Here is a 20,650-nt window from a genome sequence, read left to right as displayed (position 1 = left end):
CTGCTTCTGGGGTGATTTACTACACCCTCTCTCCTTGGGGAATTAACTTCTTATTCTTCCATCATTCCAAAGTGTGGCAGGCGAGTCCCAGGGAGAGAGGTTTCGTTATTCACCCCCACCCGGCCACCCTGAGCACTAAGCAAGATGAACTGGGGAGACAGTTCAGATGAGCTCTTACAGCCACTTCAGAAACATAGTGCAGAATCTGGATTTCTTTTTTAGAGAATGCTCCCCCTGAAACCTATTGTTTAGAGTGAGGTGGCCAACATGTGACAGAGGTACCACAAGTGGCACAGGCAGCATCTATGTATGGCACACGGCGGACTGGGAAGGGGACAGGCAGCATAGCAGCGGACAGGGCAAGGAGCAGAGGGAAAGAAGCAGAAAGCAGAGCAGCAGGGGAGGGCATGTGGCTAATTTGCAACACACCTGCCAAAAAGTTGGTCCCCACTGGTTTCGATCATCTGGTCTAGCCTGCAGATGCTTTACAAGGAAGGCCCCTGAAGGCAACTCTTTCCTTTTGTTCTGTGAGGTAACCAATATTGTGTAAGAATATTAACCTGGGAAGAGCGAGGGTGGGAACACAACCCATATTTACTGTAGAGTAAACTGACTTTACTCCTTAATAAATGAGGAGGAGATATGTGACACACAGCTTACTCTGGTACAGAAGTTGCTCCACTCCAGTGAAGAGCAGTTATGTACTGGTCCTGTGCCAACTCCCCTGGTCAATCTCTTCCCTGGCCTAATTGTTTTTTCAGTATAAACCAGCTTCCCTGCCACCTAGTGGCTAGGTGCTATAGCAGCATACTGTAGCCCAAATGATGTGTTGCAAGCTAAGGTTGACTAATCAGCCCCCAAACTGAGCAGGCATGCTGAAGCTTCATCTTCCTCCATCTTCCCCAGAATACCAAAGGAAGAGTCTCCAACAGAAAGGAGACAAAATTGCCAAGATGTGCAGAACAAGGACAGTAGCCCTGTTTCCCCCCCCCGCCCAAATTATTTATTCTGACCTCCTCTACATAAGAACCCATACAATTTCAACCAATCATTGCCACAGTGGAGGGGTTGGGATCGATTTGCTCTACCCCAGAGAGAGCTTCCCCTCTTGCACTCTCCGTATATCCTTGTGTTGCTAGTATGCCTGCCACCACCCACTAGGATCTACTCTCCTATAATTATATTCTGTATTCAAATAAAGGACAGTTCTGGAATTTATCAAGAAAGCAAACACAGAAGATGGCAATAACGCCCATGCTGCTGCCAGACAACAGGTAACCAGAAAAATACTGAGCATAAAAGGAATGCATGTATGAGACACTTTCACAAATACAAAAATATTTCCAATATTCCACACATAATAAATAGTTAAAGCATTTTATTTTTTAAAAGGACCAATATTTAATTTTCCAAAGATTAACACGTCACTGCTAATGACATTCAAGAGCCATTACTCTCTCATGCAGCGTCTCCAACTGAACACCAATGATATGAAGTCCAGAATACTGAGATTGCCCATTCAGACAATACACATTATAGTGATTAAAGATAGGTTTGCTGTCTCTTATTGGTAATGGAAGTGCACGTACCAAAATGAAGGGGTATCTTTCTGTAACTTACTTTCTGAGAGATTAGATGAAAAAGGTCATTAGCAATCCTAACAAATGGGCCATCAGCTTCAGTAATGACTTAGAGGTCTCAAAAGCATTTACTTTCAGACAGATGCAGTGCAAGAGGAGATGAAATTCATCATTTGTTCATTCTTCAGTACACCTCTAATACATTTAGCTGAGATACTGACTGTGCTTATGTTGTTACATAGACCAAAACAGAAATTAAGAAAATATTAAAAGAATGATTTATATATAGAATATTTAACAATGTATTTGTTTTCTTGACAGCACCATGGAAAATGACAGAGATGTGTATTTGTTATGTCATAATCCTTGAGGGCATATTGCATGATTTTAAGATAAAGGGAATATGACATATCTCAATAAAGTATCCTTGTCCTTGAGTTCATTAGCTCTTTCACTGCTGAAGGCTCTCACATTTCTGTGACCGTGTGAAAAACATGTAAAAATGTTCAGTGCAACAACCAATCGGATTTAACATTTATACATACTTAGCAACAAGAAACACCACACTTGAGAGCTAATCATTGAGGCTTCATAGAAGATTCATTACTTTGCTAGCCCTTAGTGTTTCTGATTTGTTGCCCAAAAGGCAGGAGAAAGAAATCGAGAAGTACCTCAGACTTAATTATAGCACTCATCTAAGAAATGGAATAGATATTTCACTCACTAAAGCAAATTGCTAAAAAAAGTACATTCAATTACTATGCATAAGCCTTACACGATTTTGATGGGAGGTAGAACACATGCTGTGGAAAAAGAGATATCACAGTTAAGGAAATAAGACTTTATAAGCTTCACCAAGTCATTATGAATTGTCTTGAGATGATTTATTCTAAGGAAAAAACTGTGATAGTACAAATTATAGTTACTATAAAGTTTATGTAAAAATGTACAGCATTTCAGAACAATTCCTCACTTTTAGAAGCTTGATAGGCATTGGGCTATATCTCTATACAAATCTGTTTACATAAAATATTTAATATCACAGTGATTTGTCAAGCTTCAGCTATCAAGGACTCCATTGACAAAGGTTGGCCATCATATATTATTTTTATATCATTTTTATCCATACCTTCCACATTAAGCACTTCAAAATAAAAATATGTGAGTTGCTTTGTTATATAAACCTGTCAAAGAACTGTTAGTTTGATAAACAGCTAACACCAAGCCACAGTTCCTTGACCATTATTTATTTTACTCTACAAGAAAATATATGTTCTTCAATTTATAAACACCTACAACTTATTGCTATAACTAAAAATTTATGAGATTACTTCAAAATGGTGTTATGCCTGTTGGTAAATGGCTTTTTGGGAATGTTTTGTTAATAACTTGCCTTTAACATTTCCTAGTTAAAATACCAGTGTATGAAATTACAGACAAAAAAAACAGTGTAAGAATATCCAAAGAAATCTACATGTGATAAGTGCATTTTTCACATATTGAAGGAAGACTGTATTTTCATTTAAGGTTTGATACATCTCCCAGTAACTTCAGTAGGATGAGGCCTTTAATTATGAAGACCGTCAAATAATATACTATAAAATTGAATTAGTTAAATAGTTCTTAATATCTGAAGCCTCATCCAACAAGATGCTAAAAACTGAACTTTCTGCTCACTGAGAAATTGACACGGATGAGCAATATTATAACTATGCATATTCATCAATTCCAGAATGGCCAGTACAGAATAAGGGAGTTGTAACAAATAATGGGAAAAAGTGGATCTATTCCAGGTCAACCTTTTGAAATGCAAACTCTTTTTAAATAATGTAAATCCTTTACAGCATATATGATGGAGGTTAATAATAATAAAAATGGCTCTGAATTTCAGGATATTCCATCATTTTCATTCTACCTATTCCAGTAACTCCCTGGGTACCATGATGACACAGTTCTGTATAGTACATTCACTTTCAGTCTTGGATTTTCTGAGACTGTTTTTGATCCATGGCTGTGAAGAACACACAAATAGCAGCTGTAATGAACACATGCATTCCTTCATAAAGTAGCTTGGGTGAGAAAACACTCCATATGAATAGGTGGTAACGTAGACCTGTTACCAAAATTATGTAGACTGCAACTGGAATAGAATGTATCAGAGCGTAGCAGAAACAGCCATGACCCATCGCTGCCGAATGCCTGTTAATAAAAGCAAGCATTAGCTTTTGTGCATTCTGATCAAACAGGCATTACTTCTTAACTTCTTATGTTTCATCTACACCAGCAGTTCCCAAACTCTGACAGATTGTGCACCACCAATTTAAAATGATACAACCTTAAGTACCGCCAGCAAATTTTTGCCATATAAAGTAATTATAATAAATCTGTTAACGTGTACCACTAACAGGTTGTCTGCGTAGCACTCGTGGTACACGTACCACAGATTGGGAACCGCTGATCTAAACCATTTCACTGTAGAGGCACCTTTTACTTGTTCACCATCTTATTTGAGAAAACTAATAATTCAATAACAACAGCATAATTAATACAGCTTTATTTTATTGCCTTTATATATCCGTTACCCCTCATCTGTTCTGCACACCACGTATTTCTGAGGCTCCTGCCATTACAGCAGTTAATCACAACACCAAATCAGCATGACACTATGGTGATAGAAGCCATCTAGCTACCTAGACAGATACTCAGACCTCTACTTAAAATATATTTTCTAGGTACTTCAAGACTCTTTAGAAGAGCAGTGCTGGCAATATATAGACAACTTTGTAGCACAACTCATCTTCAAAGGCACTGGTCCAGTGTTTTGCAGAACATTTTATAAGTGACAATAACTTCTCCCAGTACCTCTTCTACAACTGACTGGAAGGTACAGAAAAGAAAAGGATTATTTAAGTCTTAATAAGTTCTGCCTAACATTTGTAAAGGATAACTTGGCAGGGCACAAAACTTGGCATTGTCATAAGTGTATGGCTGCCAGGCAAGCAATGATATTTATGAGCCAATATAAAAATTACAACATTAGAAAAGTTAACTGGCATATGTAGGACATGTGGCCTCCTGAACAATATTATTCTTCCACATTTGGATGAGAAATCTATTAGATCCATGTCAAAACTAACTGTAAACAAGTCACTTTGTATAATACACAGGGCACAGCCATGTACACCAGTTTGTTTAAAGGCCATTATACCTAGGCCTCAGGATACTATGCACTCACTTGTAACCCTGAACTATTTGCAATTTCCTAACCCCAACCTAAACTTTCACTTGAACACCTTTCCCTCTCCCATGCACTTCTTGGTTAGCAGGATCCTAAGTTACTATAAGAAAGAGCTCAGCTGGATGTTCCGGAGGCACTTTTACCTCCCCTTGTTGGGCCCAGTGCATCACAAGAAATTTCTTCCCTATACTTGCTTGCTACAGTCAAATGCATCAAATCCTGGTATTATAATGGGTGACAGGAGTTGGAGCAAAATCCAAATAAAGTAGTGTGGAACAGAAGGCACTATGGTCTGTACTGCTTTTATTATTCACAGGGGTGCCCACACTATAGCCATGATACTATGGCTGCATTGGAACTCCCCCCCGTACATCTCTTGTAAACCATTACCATCTGCCTGGCTCAGTCCTTGCAGACATCTCTCAGTTACTGCAACTCTGGACACCTGCCTGGTCAGACAGGCAGATAGAACAAAACCATATGACTGGCAGAAAATATAAGAACCATTGCTTTTCTCCATAAAGATATTTTATTTTGTTGGTAATCAAGAAACCTATGAAAAGGAACCCAGATTATGGTTTTTACACATTAATATTGAGAGTGGACAGAGAATGATGTTCCGTTCAATTTTAACCAAATTAATTTCAATGTTGTTCTAAACAGGAAGTGACCTAAAATGACTGGGTACCTCTGTATATTGATAAGTAAATAAAATCTACATTTGTATTTATAACAGGCAGAAGGCAGGTCTGCTAAGAGATGCTCCTCTCCCTTGTCAGCTTCCTCTGCCCTTGTACCTTTCCCTTCTTTCTGTTCTTTCTGCCAGTTCCCTTTCCCTTTCTGCCAGTTCATCTGATGAAGTAAGACAGATCTGTCCAACTTCTGAGTAGCTGAGGGCCACAAGTATGCCTCCAATGTGCCCTCTAGGCTGCACACTGTGCCATGTGGGTCCTCCCCTGCTACACTGTGTGCCCCCACAACAATGCATCATAAGCTATATGCCCTCCCCTGTCATGCTGTATGCCCCCTTCCTCCAAGCTGCATTGTGCCAGAACTCCCATACCACATGAGGTACCTGGGTCCCCTCAAAACCCCTGGCTGTAGGCTTGCTCAGCCCTGCAGGCCATGCCATGCTGCTCTGCCCTAGGTGCAAGGACAGGCAATGGAAGCTGGAGGAGGAAAGAGAAGTCTGTAGACCCTGGTGGAAGTGGCATCAGTTCCAGTGACATGTGAGTGACACCTGGACCAGGAACCTGAGGTCCTCAGGTTAACCACCCAGGGGGTACATTTGGTCCATGGGCTGCAAGATGGACAGCCCTGAAATAAACTGTTGCCTCTGAAAAGTCATGCTTCTCTGAATGGGTTAGTTTCTAAGGGCAGTTATACTCACACTTTTCTGTCCCATGACACACCAGAGATCTGCCACTTCGGAGCAGACTTGATTAATTGAGTCTGCTCCGCACATGAGCTGAGGCGAACTGCGCTGCACTGCATGCAGTTCTATAAGTAGCAAGATGTGTGTCAGCATGCAGAAAACGGTGGCAGTGTGCTTTTGAACATCGGAACCTCCAATGTGTTTTAGTTCAAAAGCGCGCTGCCACCATTTTCTCTGTGCTGACACACATTTTTGCCGCTTATAAAATTGCAAGCGTCGCAGCGCTGGATGCTTTTCAAAGCGTCCAGTGTTGCAGCACTTGCATGATTAAAGGTTAGGGTTAACCTGGCTAATAGCACTGACATGTCCTCCTGCAGCAGCAGTCTTAGACTCTTCTCCATGGAATGCTTCATTCTTTGCCTTTATTCTGGCACCTCCTTTTACTGGACACCCAGTGCTTGCATGCCGCACAAAGCAGCTGCCTGCGCCAGCATGTTTGTCATGGGTTGGCCATCTGTGATCTAGACTGACTAAAAATGACACATGCCTAGTTCCCAATGGCCCTAGCACCGATATCCTTCATTTACAAACAGATTTTTCCTACTGCTGAGACAAAAAATTCATCTGCAATCTCAAAGCAAGATTGGATTTTCCATTCCTGCATACAAAATAGGCAAGTGTTGATCCTCAGGATCACGGTGTATGTGAAAGTGGTCTAGTCAGTTGCCTGATGAATCAGCTTGTAGGGAGTCCTGCAACCAACACACAAAGACCTTTGATGTGTGCGCCTCGGCAAGAATGTGGAGGAGTGGAGGCTGCCCAAGACCTACCATTCCCCTTTAAACCACTGAGACAAAATCCAAAGGCCAGACTGATTCCATACATTCAGTGCCTTGATGGTTGCAGCTTCTGCCAGAGAGAAACAGATAAGAACTGCTGCTGACTGCCTAATGCCTCAGTGAGGATGCGATTCTGTCAGGGTGATGTCTCTTAGTTTTTCTCCAACCAAGGACCGACATCATTGCAGAGCCACTGGCGGGAATATCTGAACGCTCGTGGCGCACGGGCAAAGTCCCGGAGGACTGGAAAAGGGCCAATGTGGTCCCCATCTTCAAGAAGGGGAGGAAGGAGGACCCGGGCAACTATAGGCCAGTCAGTCTCACCTCCATCCTCGGCAAAATCTTTGAAAAAATTATCAAGGCTCACATTTGCGAGAGCCCAGCAGGACAAATTATGCTGAGGGGAAACCAGCACGGGTTCGTAGCAGGCAGATCATGCCTGACTAATCTAGTCTCTTTTTATGACCAGGTTACGAAATGCCCGGACACAGGAAGAGGGGTGGATGTCGTATACTTAGACTTGAGGAAGGCCTTCGATACAGTATCCCACCCCATACTGGTGAACAAGTTAAGTGGCTGTGACTTGGATGACTACACAGTCCGGTGGGTGGCGAATTGGCTGGAGGGTCGCACCCAGAGAGTTGTGGTGGATGGGTCAGTTTCGACCTGGAAGGGTGTGGGCAGTGGGGTCCCACAGGGCTCGGTCCTGGGACTGATACTCTTTAATGTCTTCATCAGCGACTTGGACAAGGGAGTGAAATGTACTCTGTCCAAGTTTGCAGATGACACAAAGCTATGGGGAGAAGTGGACACGCCGGAGGGCAGGGAACAGCTGCAAGCAGACCTGGACAGGTTGGACAAGTGGGCAGAAAACAACAGAATGCAGTTCAACAAGGAGAAATGCAAAGTGCTGCACCTAGGGAGGAAAAATGTCCAGCACACCTACAGCCTAGGGAATGACCTGCTGGGTGGCACGGAAGTGGAAAGGGATCTTGGAGTCCTAGTGGACTCCAAGATGAACATGAGCCGGCAGTGTGACGAAGCCATCAGAAAAGCCAATGGCACTTTATCGTGCATCAGCAGATGCATGACGAACAGATCCAAGGAGGTGATACTTCCCCGCTATCGGGCGCTGGTCAGACAGCAGTTGGAGTACTGCGTGCAATTCTGGGCACCACACATCAAGAGGGATGCGGATAACCTGGAGAGGGTCCAGAGAAGGGCCACTCGTATGGTTAAGGGCCTGCAGACCAAGCCCTACGAGGAGAGACTAGAGAACGTGGACCTTTTCAGCCTCCGCAAGAGAAGGTGGAGAGGCGACCTTGTGGCTGCCTATAAGTTCATCACGGGGGCACAGAAGGGAATTGGTGAGTGTTTATTCACCAAGGCGCCCCCGGGGGTTACAAGAAATAATGGCCACAAGCTAGCAGAGAGCAGATTTAGATTGGACATTAGGAAGAACTTCTTCACAGTTAGAGTGGCCAAGGTCTGGAACGGGCTCCCAAGGGAGGTGGTGCTCTCCCCTACCCTGGGGGTCTTCAAGAGGAGGTTAGATAAGCATCTAGCTGGGGTTATCTAGACCCAGCACTCTTTCCTGCCTATGCAGGGGGTCGGACTCGATCATCTATTGAGGTCCCTTTCGACCCTAACATCTATGAATCTATGAATCTAAGGAGTACCCATAAGGCACTGGGGGCTTGGATTTTGAAGTGCCCTATACTCACCTTACTCTGGAGGTTGCAAAAATGTGGTATTTTACAGAAGCTACCTTTCCAAAAGTAGCCCCACCACATTGCCACCAGGCCCTCCAGTCAGATGCAGTTTACGGTCATAGTCAGGATCATAACTATTAAGGATTCTGCAGGAAAATTTACTGGTATGCTTTCATTCCGATTGTCTTCACATAGGAGTAATTTTAAGTGATTTTGTTGAGACCCAGAACAAACAAACTGAAGTGCACATAAGCTTAGCTGTGTTAATGCCAATAGGAGTAAAATAAAGAAGAGAAAATTCTTTCTCTCACTTGAGATGAGTCTAGATGCACAAAAGGAAAGATCTGCTGAATCGGGGGTTTGGGGTTTTTTTACAGTTACACTTTAGAATAAACAGTTTAAGAATTAATTAATATGATTGGGTATAAGATATTTATAGTTTTATAGATGAACATTTCTGACAGTTTAACAGTTGAAAGAATTTGGTTGGGTTTTCAAAGGAATCTAATGGAGTTAGGAGTCTATGGAAACTGTGTACCAACCTAACTAACTCTTTCAGGCCTTTGAAAATCCCAGCATTTAATTTTCCACTGCCTGTATTTGCTAGTCAGTATATTTGATATAGCACACTATGGGGAAGTTTTTCCAATCTCGGATAAATTGGATGCAATGACTAAAAATAACAACTACGCTGATTAGAAAAAAATTAATTAAAAAGTAGCTTTAATGGATTTGGAGTTTTCAGTTATTTTCACTAAAAAACTAGCCAGACATTGATTTTTTGTACACTGTTACATAACTGAAGCACAAATACAATTCTTCGCCTCTAAATAAAGATGTTTTCCAACACCTTTTTATATTAAGTCCAGAAACAAACAAAATGCTAGTTAAACTGTAAATACACAAAGTGCAGAACTATTATTGTACCCTAATGCCTCCTATTTGCACATTTCCTTTATTTCAAAAGGAGCTCATAACAATGTAAAAGTTGCAGTCACTCACTCCTAACTGAAACGCATCCACTTGTAGGATGAAATCTCATACTAATTCATAGCACTCAGTGGCATTACATTACAATTCCAGGAGTGAAATAAGATTTATCTTAGTCAAATGAAACTGTTAAGGGACTTCAGAAAGTAGAATCTTAAATCTTTAATCTTAAATAGATTTTGGACCAGATATTTCCCTCTTCTTGCTGAAACGCCTTTGGAATGTTCAGTGAGTCCAGGTAATTAGAATGGTTTTAATATCTTCTTTCTAAAACCCTACTTTCAGCAACATGATGCTAATATGAAAATGCATGGTTACTGATCTGATAATGGTTTGAAGAACTACCTACTAAGACATGAATATCTCCACATAGTAGATGGAATTTCCTTAGATATCACCCACTTAAATGTAGGAAGACCCAGCTCTTACAAAATGACAAAAATCACAATGTGTAGGTGGTGAGATAACAGTTTAAGTGTAGTGAAATATATTTTGGGTATTTAAATACTAAGTCCAGCTCGTCCTTAGGTAAGGCTGTTAAGAATTTAATCAGTCATTAGAACAGAGGTAGGCAATATTTTTGGCCAGAATGACAAAAAACCCGCAATGTCTACTTGTAAGGTACTGGAGTGCTGGCATGTCAGAAAAACAAAACTGAAGCAGGGGTACATGGCAGGATGCACTTCATATTAATATAGTTAATAATCATAAATGCTGTTTTTGGGGGGGTTTTGTTGCTTTTTGGTTTTTTTTACAGTAAATGCCAGATTTTCTAAACATTCTAAACCTGGTGACAATAAATAAAACTTGATATACTACCTTTGTTGTATATTCTTTTTTTATTAAGCATGTTGTGATGGAAGAGGAAAAAAAGAGAAAGAGAAAAAAAGACGAGAAAGAAAAGAGAAAAAGGAGAGAGAAGAGAGACCTAGACGCGCGCACACCCCCCCCCAGAAGCAGACACAAGTGTACACATGCGCACACAGAACCAGACACACGCATGCAGACAGAAATACACAGAATCGGACACATGCGCACACACAAACAGCACCAGGCAACCACACACACCGAACCAGACACACGCATGCACACACACGCGTGCACGCACGCACGCACGCAGCCAGGCTGCAAGACAAAGTCTGACTGCACGATGTCCCAGGTCTGCCGCAGCCCGTCCTTCCCGGGTAAGCTAGCTCGCAGGCTGCAGTGCAGCCCACCGAGCCCACAAAGGTGAGGTGCTCCCGGGTGGGAGGGCTGGGCTTGGAGCGGGGGAGGCAGCCATGGCCACGCGGTACTAGAGGGGTGGCCGGGGGGGGGGAGAGGCCTAAGGTGAATTTTGGAGAAGCCATAGTGCCACCCCTGTGCATCAGGCTCCAGAGCTCCAGCTAGGCTTTGTGCCATCGGCAGCTGCACTCAACACTTGGGTGGATGGTGGGGAAGAGGCATGATGCAATGCAACCCAGGGTCCCTCCCCCACCATCTTCTCTGAGGTGCGCATGCAGTTGCCACCAGCATGGAGCTGATGCCAGCCCTCCATAGCCCCAGCACCAGCTCCACGCTGGCGGCAACTGCAACATGTGCTTTGGGGCATATGGAGGGGCTGGGGCAGTGCAAGCCCAGACCCATCACCACTGTCCATCTGGAGGCCTGCGTGAATGCACTGCCCAAGCCCTTCCCTAGGCTTGCGCCTGAAGGTGTGTGTTACAGTCGCCACAGAGAGTCGGCACCAGCTCCACACTGGCAGCAACTGCATGCGTGCCTCAGAGTGGATGGTGGGGGAGGGTCCCGGTATCGCACTGCCTCATGCCTCTCCCCCGCTGTCCACCCAAAGGATGCACAGCTACTATTGGCACAAAGCCCAGCTGGGGATCTGGGGCCCAGTGCACAGGGGTGGCACTAGAAGGTCCGGGAGGGCTATGGCTGCCCCAAAATCTGTCTTAGCCCCCCCACAGCCATCCCTCCAGCACTGCCACCCACCCACCCCATGCAGATCAGCCTGCCTGCTCCCGCCCATAGTGCAGCCCTTAGCCTCCCTGAGCCTCCCACTAAGAAGAGGCTGGTGCTGCCCCTGCAGCCAGCCCAGGCTCTGGGTAAGTGCTTCAGGTCACAGAGCCCGGGCAGCTTGCAGCAAGGCTTGCAGCTTCCCAGCTGCCTGCTGGGAGCAGCCCAGGCTCTGTGACTGGCAGCTGCTGCCCAGAGCCCAGATCCGCCATGGCATGCCAAGAGAAATGGCCTTGCATGCCGTGCTCTGGCACGTGTGCCAGGGGTTGCTGATCCCTACATTAGAAGCTATTTTCTTGGCACGCCCCATCCACTATTCAGCAAAGGAAATACTGTGCACCATTTTTTGATCTGACAGACTAGTTCATCAGATATAGGATCCAGGCTGGAGAGCTATCCTTGCCCTACTCTATATACTACACAAGTTGGTTTTAAAGTATCAAGCTGAACAGCCTGGAAGCCACAGAATAGCCTAATGTAATGAATATCTGTAAAACTTGCACTCTATTAAACTGCCTTAGCAACAACTAAGTCCTTTCCTAGGGAGGTAAGAGAAGTGTGCAGAAATAGGGAGATGAAAATAACATTGCAACTTCAAGCTCGTGGGTCTGCCGGCCTGTCTGCCAGCTTGCCCTTTTCTATTAACCAATTTTCTATTAATTTGCATTTCAGTGTAAGGCAGGAATAAAAGGTGGAATCAACTTCTATAATGTGAAACTCATCTTATAGGTTAACTTCTGTGACACTACTAAGATTTCAAAATGCAGCATGAGTAGCAATGCAAATCAGAACTTTATTTTGTCAAAATGTATGCTGAGGACAGCTAGATCTAGAGAAAAAAAAGCAATGCTCAAAAGACTCTGGTACAGCAAAAAAACAATACTTCTGAAAATTCCCTGATCTGACTCCAAAAGCACTGTATAAGTTCACCTCAGGTATGGGTTTTAAAGAAAGGGCTTCCTTATTAATTTAATATTTAATGATATATGGGGAAACATGGCCAAGAACTTGTACTATTAATGGATTTTCTACTTCCTTGAGTTCCCAGATCTTAATAGTTAATGTTCTGTCACCCTGTAATGCTCGCCTCTTCAACTTGCTCTGAAAATAGGTTACACAGCAGAACAGGGAAAGGAGAAGCTGCAAAATGAAAAAGTTATGTTGCCAAAAATGTGAAATAAAACCACTCATTTCCTGTAAAAGGTGCATCTCCTATTTATAGCCAACATTTGAAGGCCTCTGTTCACATTTCATTTCTTAAAATAAAGAAAAAAGCACTCCTGATACTAGAAATGTTTTTGTAGAACATGGCCCCCAACCCATGGCACACAAGCAACATATTGCCTGCAAGATCTTATAGCGATGCTTGTGACCAGAGGCAATTAGAATTGAATTTGCTAGAGAGAGGAAAGCATACTGGTAGTCCATCCTATGGAGAGTAACAAAGGACTGGATTAAAAAAGATCAGTCCCTGCAGTGCCTCAGCACACCTGTGTAAAAAAGTTTTGACATCTTCAACTCCCTGGAGGCCATATGACATTGACATCAGTACAGGTTTCCCTTGCTTTATGCCATACATGTGTTCCTGGAAAATGGCACATAACTCAAATTCATATAAAGGGAACCCACTTTACAATGTAACAAATAGGGATATGTTCCAAGACCTTGATTGCACTGACCCCCAGACCCATTTCTACCACTTTTACAAGACAATTTCGGTAATCACCAACAGCAGACAGTACACATAAGCACAGGCACTGCGGGGATGGCAACTACAGAAACGTGTCACAGACAACGACCAAGGAGCATATATCCTCACAGGAGACTATATTTTGGTGTGCTTCACTCCCACAATGCACCACACAAACACTTGACTGTGGGCTTCCACCAAACCAATCCTATAAGACTGAATTTACTTTGCATATAACGAATTTTTCGTATAAAAGGATCATTGCATAAGAGTAAATTCACACATACAGAACCTGCATAAAGTGAGGGAAACCTGTATGCATCTCAGTGATCAATTCAAGACTGAGAAATGCTACTGAATGCATCTAAACTGGGGGTTAGTAACATACAGGCTGTGGGTTGGATCTGGCCCATAGGGCCACTAGATCCAACCTGCAGGGAGCCACAGGGCTTTGTTTGTACCTGAGCTCATCCCTGCACTGGGACTGGGATGGGCAGCTGGAAGTTGCTTCCATGATGTGGCTGCTTCTCCCCACCCCCATCACTACCCAGCCCAGCCTGGGTGCAGCTCCACTTCTGGATGGTGTCCACACCCAGCTGCTACTTCTCCCCACCCCTGCCTTCCCCTTCCCCCACTTCCACAAGGCTGTGGTGCAAGCACAGCTTCTAGGTGGTAAGGAACTGACCTGGGGCCAGGCTGAGTATTGGTGGGGAGTGGAGCAGAACGCAGCAAGAGCATTGGAAGCAGCTTCCAGCTACCTGACCCTGGCACAGCTCCTTCAGTCAGAAGCTGCACTTGCACTGCAGCTGGGGAGCAGGGGGGCTGGGAGAAGCAGCAATGGCAAAAGCACAGATCCCAGCTGCACGGCTCTGGTGGCAATGCAGAGAAAGCCCCACCCCCACTGATGCACCATGGAAGCCACCTGACATGTGCCAGACTGGGGCTAGGTTGTTCTGGTCCAGCAGCTTGAAAAAGTTGTTGGTCCCTAAACTAAACAACAGGTATGTGATTTCTACCTGCATTCTCTTCCTGAATTGTTTTTATAACTGTTGAAGAACTTTAATGAATGATCCTGTATTGACAGGGAAATAAATGGATAAACCTCATAGGTCTTTTCCTGGTCTAAAGTGCAGCTGAAGCTAGTCTATTAACTTACGTGGTAAGTCATGATGCAGCCCGTGAGGCAACAAATATTTTGTTTGCCCTATTGCTGGGGTTTTCAAACATTTTAATAAGTGTATCCCCGACGGTTGGGGAGTGCTGGGCGAGGGGGTGGCGCACAGCCAGATGTGGAGTGGCGGCAGCACGGGGTGGTGGGTGGTGGTGGCTGCCACCGCGTGCAAACTCCTCCCCCCCCACCCCATGTCCAGCCAGCCGGGCGTCTCCTGTGCCAGCCCTGCCTGCTCCATCTCTGCCAGCCCACAAATACCCCCTAGGGCCTACCCAAGTACCCCCTCTATGACGAATATCCGGGATTGACAACCCCTGCCTTATTGTATTTGTTTTGCAGGATGGGATTCAATACTGACAAGTGCAGGGTACTGCACTTAGGCAGTAGGAACCAGCAGCATACCTATAGGCTGGGGAACTCCCTTCTTGAAAGCATGGTGCCAGAAAGAGATCTTGGAGTCGTTACTGACTTCAAGATGAACATGGGCCGACAATGCAAGGACACGGTCAGTAGGGCTAACCGTACCTTGTTGTGCATCCACAGGTGCATCACGAGCAGAGCCAAGGAGGTGATCCTACCCCTCTATGAGACACTGGTCAGGCCACAGCTGGAGTACTGCGTCCAGTTCTGGGCGTCGCACTTCAGGAGGGATGTGGACAGCATTGAGAGGGTCCAAAGGAGGGCCACTTGCATGATCTGGGGACAGCAGGGCAGACCACACGAGGAGAGGCTACAGGGCCTTAACCTGTTCAGCCTTCGCAAGAGAAGGCTGAGAGGGGACCTGGCGGCTGTCTATAAACTACTAGGGGGGACCAGTGGGGAATGGGAGAGACCCTGTTCCCCCGAGCACCTCCCGGAGTAACAAGGAATAACAGCCGTAAGTTGTTTGAGGGTAGGTTCAGGCTGGATGGTAGAAGGCATTACTTCACACTCAGGGCAGCTAGGATCTGGAACCAACTTCCAAGGGAAGTGGTCCTGGCTCCTACCCTGGGGGTCTTTAAGAGGAGGCTTGACATTTACCTAGCTGGGGTCATTTGAGCCCAGTTTTCTCTCCTGCCCAGGGTAGGGGGTCGGACTAGAAGATCTACAAGGTCACTTCTGACCCTACATCTATGAATCACAACTTTCGGCAGCACACCCTGGCAGCACGGGCATCCAATACCGTTTTCAGCAGGATAGAAAGTTGCATGGTAGTCCATTCTCCCAGACTGGAAAATCTGGAAGATCCAGTGATTTTAGGGCAGCCACCATTTTCCTAACCCTCAGGCATCAGACCTTTTCCAAGCCAAAGGGCCTGGATCACTGGGAAAGCCCACATCCACCTTACAGGCCAGGAGTTTCTCATTAAGGAGACAATATTGGACTGTCATCCATGATTTACTTTGAGACAATGCAGGTTTTGATAGATTTTAAATGGCCCTGGAGTCCTGGGATTTTGATGTAAGAGAGGGCATGAATAGCCTTGCCCATTTTCAGTACTGCCAGGGCAGGCTGGCTGAAGAATTTATTGTTAAAGAATAAAAATTTGAACCTGTATCTGTCCCCACTGGTCTCTGCCATAGGTAAAGTGACACAAGGGCAGGGCCCTGTTTTGAAACCCTAAGTGATGGGTGCAAATATCACCTGGTTTTCAGACTGTCCCAGGGAGATGATAAGAAAGGGATAGGAGACCCCTCTCCAGGCGTGGGTCGCGGCAGAGACTACCCACTGCGGTGACAAAAAGAAAAGCCCTGAGGACAGGACAAACTCACTTCCTCCAGGCACAGTTGGGCCGGATAAGCCACAACGGGGCGGAGCAGATGCACACTTCGTCAGCTGCTTTTCTCTGTGGCTGGGGCCAATGCACCCCGATGACGTGATCCCAGAGCGCCAGCCGGCAGGAATAAAAGCCGGTGACAGGAAAGCAGCAGAGGGGATGCAGCAAGGAGGTAGCTGCGGGATCGCCCCACCCGGGCCAAGCAGAGACCCTGGACACCTGCAAGGAGGGACCAGAGTGGGACTCCGCAGGAGGGTTCAAGGCCTAAGTTACAGGGCTACACCACCCTGGACAATGAGGGAGTCAGCCAGGAGGAGGACGCTAAGAGACGGCAAAGCCAACCAAAGCAGAGCGCGTGAGTGGGGAGTGGGCCAAGGCCCCTCCCTAGAATTTTGGTTCCTTTTTCCTTTTTTACCTTGAAGCCCTGGGGCCCAAGAGGAGACTGTAGGGCAGACGCTGAGGGCTGAGCAGGCCAGGGCCGCTCAGGAGACCACCAACGCAGAGAATCTAGGTCCATCCTTAAGGCCATCATACCGCCCCAGGCAAACCTGGCTGGCAGGAGTAAAGACTGTTGCAAACACCAGGGGGCCCAAGCGGCAGACAGAGAGAGTGGGATATCACATCAAGGCGAAACCAAATTATCCACCGTTTGGCAGTCCCAGTAGGCCGCTGCATGGCTGGGGTGTAGGGGAGGTGCAGCCCCAGGAATGCCCACTAGTGACAATGCCCAGTGTGTTCCCCATGACAGAAGGGAACCCTTCTACTGAACGTAACACCCAAGACATGGCAGGAGACTACTGGGGTAACCCTTGTGGAGGACATGACCCCATGTCACGAAAGCAGGAGCCGTCCCCACAACCGACCCCTAGTGCATGCTCCAGGGCCACACAGGAGAGGCTCCATGAAGTCGGGTCTCTCCTTCCTTCATTCACTGAAGGAAGTCAGTCATGAAGTCAGGTCTCTCTTTCATTCATCCACTGATCTCTCTCCTTCCTTCATTCACTGAATCTGGCACTGCAAAACAAAGCACTGTTCAAGGTGGCTTCTGAAAGGAACTCTACATGGCACTGCCTGGTGAGATTTACATTAGGTAGTGGGCATTATAAAGAAGGGAACTGAAAACAAAATGGAGAACATCATTGTGCCATTACACAAATCCATGCTGTGCAATTATGGTCCCCGCGTCTCAAAAAGGATGTAACAGAGTTAGAAAATGTACAGAGATGGGCAACCAAAATGATCTGAGGCATGGAGCAGTTGCCATACCAAGAGAGACTAAAAAAGGCTAGGACTCTTCAGTTTGGAAAGGAAAAGGCTGAAAGGGTTATGATAGAGGTCTACAAAATCATGAAGGGTGTAGACAAAGTGAATTCGGAATTGTTATTCACCAAATCCCAGAATACTACCACTAGGGGGCATCCACAGAAATTAGTAGGTGGCAGGTTTAGAACTAACAAAAAAGTATTTTTCATGCAGTGCGTAGTTAACTTATGGCATGTATTGTGCCATTCTCTATGGGCACCAGTATTAACTTTCACATTCCACTCACCTGGTATGACCAGAATGTCTTTCTTTGATGTCGGAGCTATTGTTTCTTTGAGTTTGCTGTAAAATTCTTTGATTCCTTCATTGGTGTAGTGTTGGAAGGGTGCAGCTGGGCAGGGAGTTGATCCAGGGCCAGGGCTGGGATCTCACAGTGGTGACAGCGTGGTCCAGAGATGGGGCAGAGCTACAATCCACTGCTTGTATTCCCCTTTCCAGAACATGCGGGCAGCAGATCAAAGTTCTGCCCCGGCTTTGGACCATGCTGTCACTGCCACAAGATCCCAGCCCCAAAGCAGCTCCCTGCCCTGCCACACGCCCTGCCAGTGCTGCTGATGCCAGTTTCCATGGAAACCCTGGCCCCATGGTGTCACAGCACTGCTGCTGCTGGGGTCTCCATGGAAACCAGTTGCAGTGATGCGGGCAGGGGCTGCTGGAAAATCGAGTCTGTCACAGGCTGGACTTTGCCTGCCCCTGGGTTTGCAACATGATATGGAGGGAATAAACTTGGCCAGTCCAGTGGACAAAGCCAGTCGTCATTCCCCTTCCAAAAAAGGAGAATCTCCACTAATGCACAAACTACTGCACCACCGGTTTGATCAGCCATCCAAGCCAAGTACTTTTAAGAATAATACTGAATAGACTCAAGCCTCGAGTAGAGACCAGGCTGGCAGAAGAGCAAGCTGGGTTCAAAGTGGGGAGAAATACCACAGAACAAATCTTCAACATCCAAGTACTTTATGAAAAGTACCGTGATGATGACCAAACAGAACCTCACCATAACTTAATCAACTTCAAGAAAGCTTTTGATAGGGTGTCAGGTATCCAGGTTGTAGCCATATTGGTCTAGAGGAAAAAGCAATCAGGGCTTGTGGACAGAGGTGATATATTTTATTAGACCAACAAGATTTTTGCAAAAAAAATTCTTTAATTGCAAGCTTTCAGGCACAAACACCCTTCATCAGGCATCAGAGAAACAAAAAGTTCTCCTGGGTAGAAATGAAAGTTCATATTTCCTGGGACTTGGTGTGGCACAAAGTACTCTGGCTCACGATAAAGAAGCATAACATTAGCAGATCCTTGATAACACTAACAGGAAAGCTTTCCAGCAATGCAAGTAGTGGAGTGCTAAACGACAACAACATTGTTGAATGGTTTGCACTTCAGTAGGAACGTGCCACCGTTGCCTGCGTTCACTATGCCTTTTCAACCTTGTCCTCAAACAAATCATGTCAGATGCCTTAGAGAATTTCACAGGAATTGTATCAGTTGGAGGGCGGAAGATCAACAACACGCACTTTGCTGATGACATTGATCTGATAGCAGGGGCATCTGAAGAGCTTCAAGAACTTACAGAAATGCTAGACAAAACTGCAAAGAGCTACAGAAAGGAAATAAGCACTGAGAAAAGCAAAGTGATGACAACCTCCAAGATCACTGACAGCAAGGCTGATGTAAAGATCGGCAATGTCAGACCAGAAAAAGTAACATGTTTTAAGTATCTGGAAGTCACCATCACAGAAGACGTAACATCTGAAAAGGAAATTAAGACCAGAATATCCATTGCCATCGGCCAATTAAGAAAGCTAAAGAAAATCTGGAAAAGCAGCAATATTATACTGAAGATAAAGTTACATCTTCTGCATGCTGTGGTCATCTCTACGATGCTTTATGGCTGTGAGGCAAAGATGCTTAATAAGAAGTTAGAGAACAGAATTGAGGCATTTGAAATGCACTGAACACCAAACTGAACACTACACCAATGAGTGTCAAACAGCAAATCAATCAAGAAATTGGAACCTATGAACCATTGTTGGAGGTTTTGTGATGAAAGAAGCTGCAATGGTTTGGACACATTACGAGAAGGCCAAACACCCTTGCCAACACCATAACGCAGGGCTCTGTGCAGGGAAACAGAAAAAGAGGTAAACCCAAAAAGAGCTGGGGAACCAATATCAAGGACTGTGTGGGGCTTCAACTGACAGCATGTGCAAAGCTAGACAAACACAGGGTGGAGCGGAGGTGGCTTGTTATAGCACCTAAGGTGCCCCAAAGTTCAGAGCGGCCTCAGGACTGACTAGACTTGAACCACTTACATACACATGATTTATTTAATAATCTTTGGTCTTCAACATGTACCAATTGAAAAACACGGTTTTACCACTGCTTCAAACAAACCCTATAAATGGTTTTCATATTAATTTTGTAAATGCTCCCAATGGACTAAATCTTCAGCTAATGTAAATCTGGGAAACTCCAATAAAATCAATACAGTTATGCAGATTTACTCCAGCTGAGAGTCTAAGCCCTAGAATTTAAGCTGCTAAGGTATAAAATTATCAACAAACCAAACACAAACTGTAACTATTTCACACTGCAGCATCAATCAATTTTCTTCCAAAAGCCACTTAGCATTTCTAAAGAATTTTACTAGAAATAAGCCTTAAGCAATTCACATCATCATTATGCATAAAGGCAGTAAAAGGGAACTTAAAGTGTTATGTTCTGTTTAAGATGTGGCTGTAGGCTTCCCCCAGACCATTTTTGAATGAATGACTATTCTGTGTATCAGGTACCCAGGTTGACTATTCTATATCATCTTAAAAAGGTGATGGAAAAACTGCATCTGAAGACCAAGGATGTCTTGCACAAAATTAAGAGAGTTAAAATAGTTGGTTTTCTTGGATGCTTTAATTAAATTCAGACTGACCAGCCTAACATGTAAAAATAATGCTAATGGAAAAAGGAAGCAATGG

General features: G+C 45.0%; 1 protein-coding gene across 6 annotated transcripts in view; it reads right to left on the bottom strand.

The window, feature by feature from the left end:
- Nucleotides 1–20,650, bottom strand: part of PIGG (phosphatidylinositol glycan anchor biosynthesis class G) — a 292,922-nt gene that overhangs the window by 83,205 nt on the left and 189,067 nt on the right. For 4 of the 6 annotated variants that reach the window (XM_059724554.1, XM_006266679.4, XM_019490732.2 and 1 more), the window contains one exon: nucleotides 1,364–3,779. The exons of the other annotated variants lie outside the window; for them this stretch is intronic. In XM_059724554.1, the coding sequence (XP_059580537.1) occupies nucleotides 3,554–3,779 (226 nt within the window). In that variant the 3' untranslated portion in view covers nucleotides 1,364–3,553. Of the gene's footprint in view, nucleotides 1–1,363; nucleotides 3,780–20,650 lie in introns of those variants that run through there. 6 annotated transcript variants of the gene reach the window in all.

This window comes from Alligator mississippiensis, chromosome 3 (assembly GCF_030867095.1).
Source record: "Alligator mississippiensis isolate rAllMis1 chromosome 3, rAllMis1, whole genome shotgun sequence".
NCBI lineage: Eukaryota > Metazoa > Chordata > Crocodylia > Alligatoridae > Alligator > Alligator mississippiensis.
This window is presented reverse-complemented; position numbering and strand designations above follow the sequence as displayed.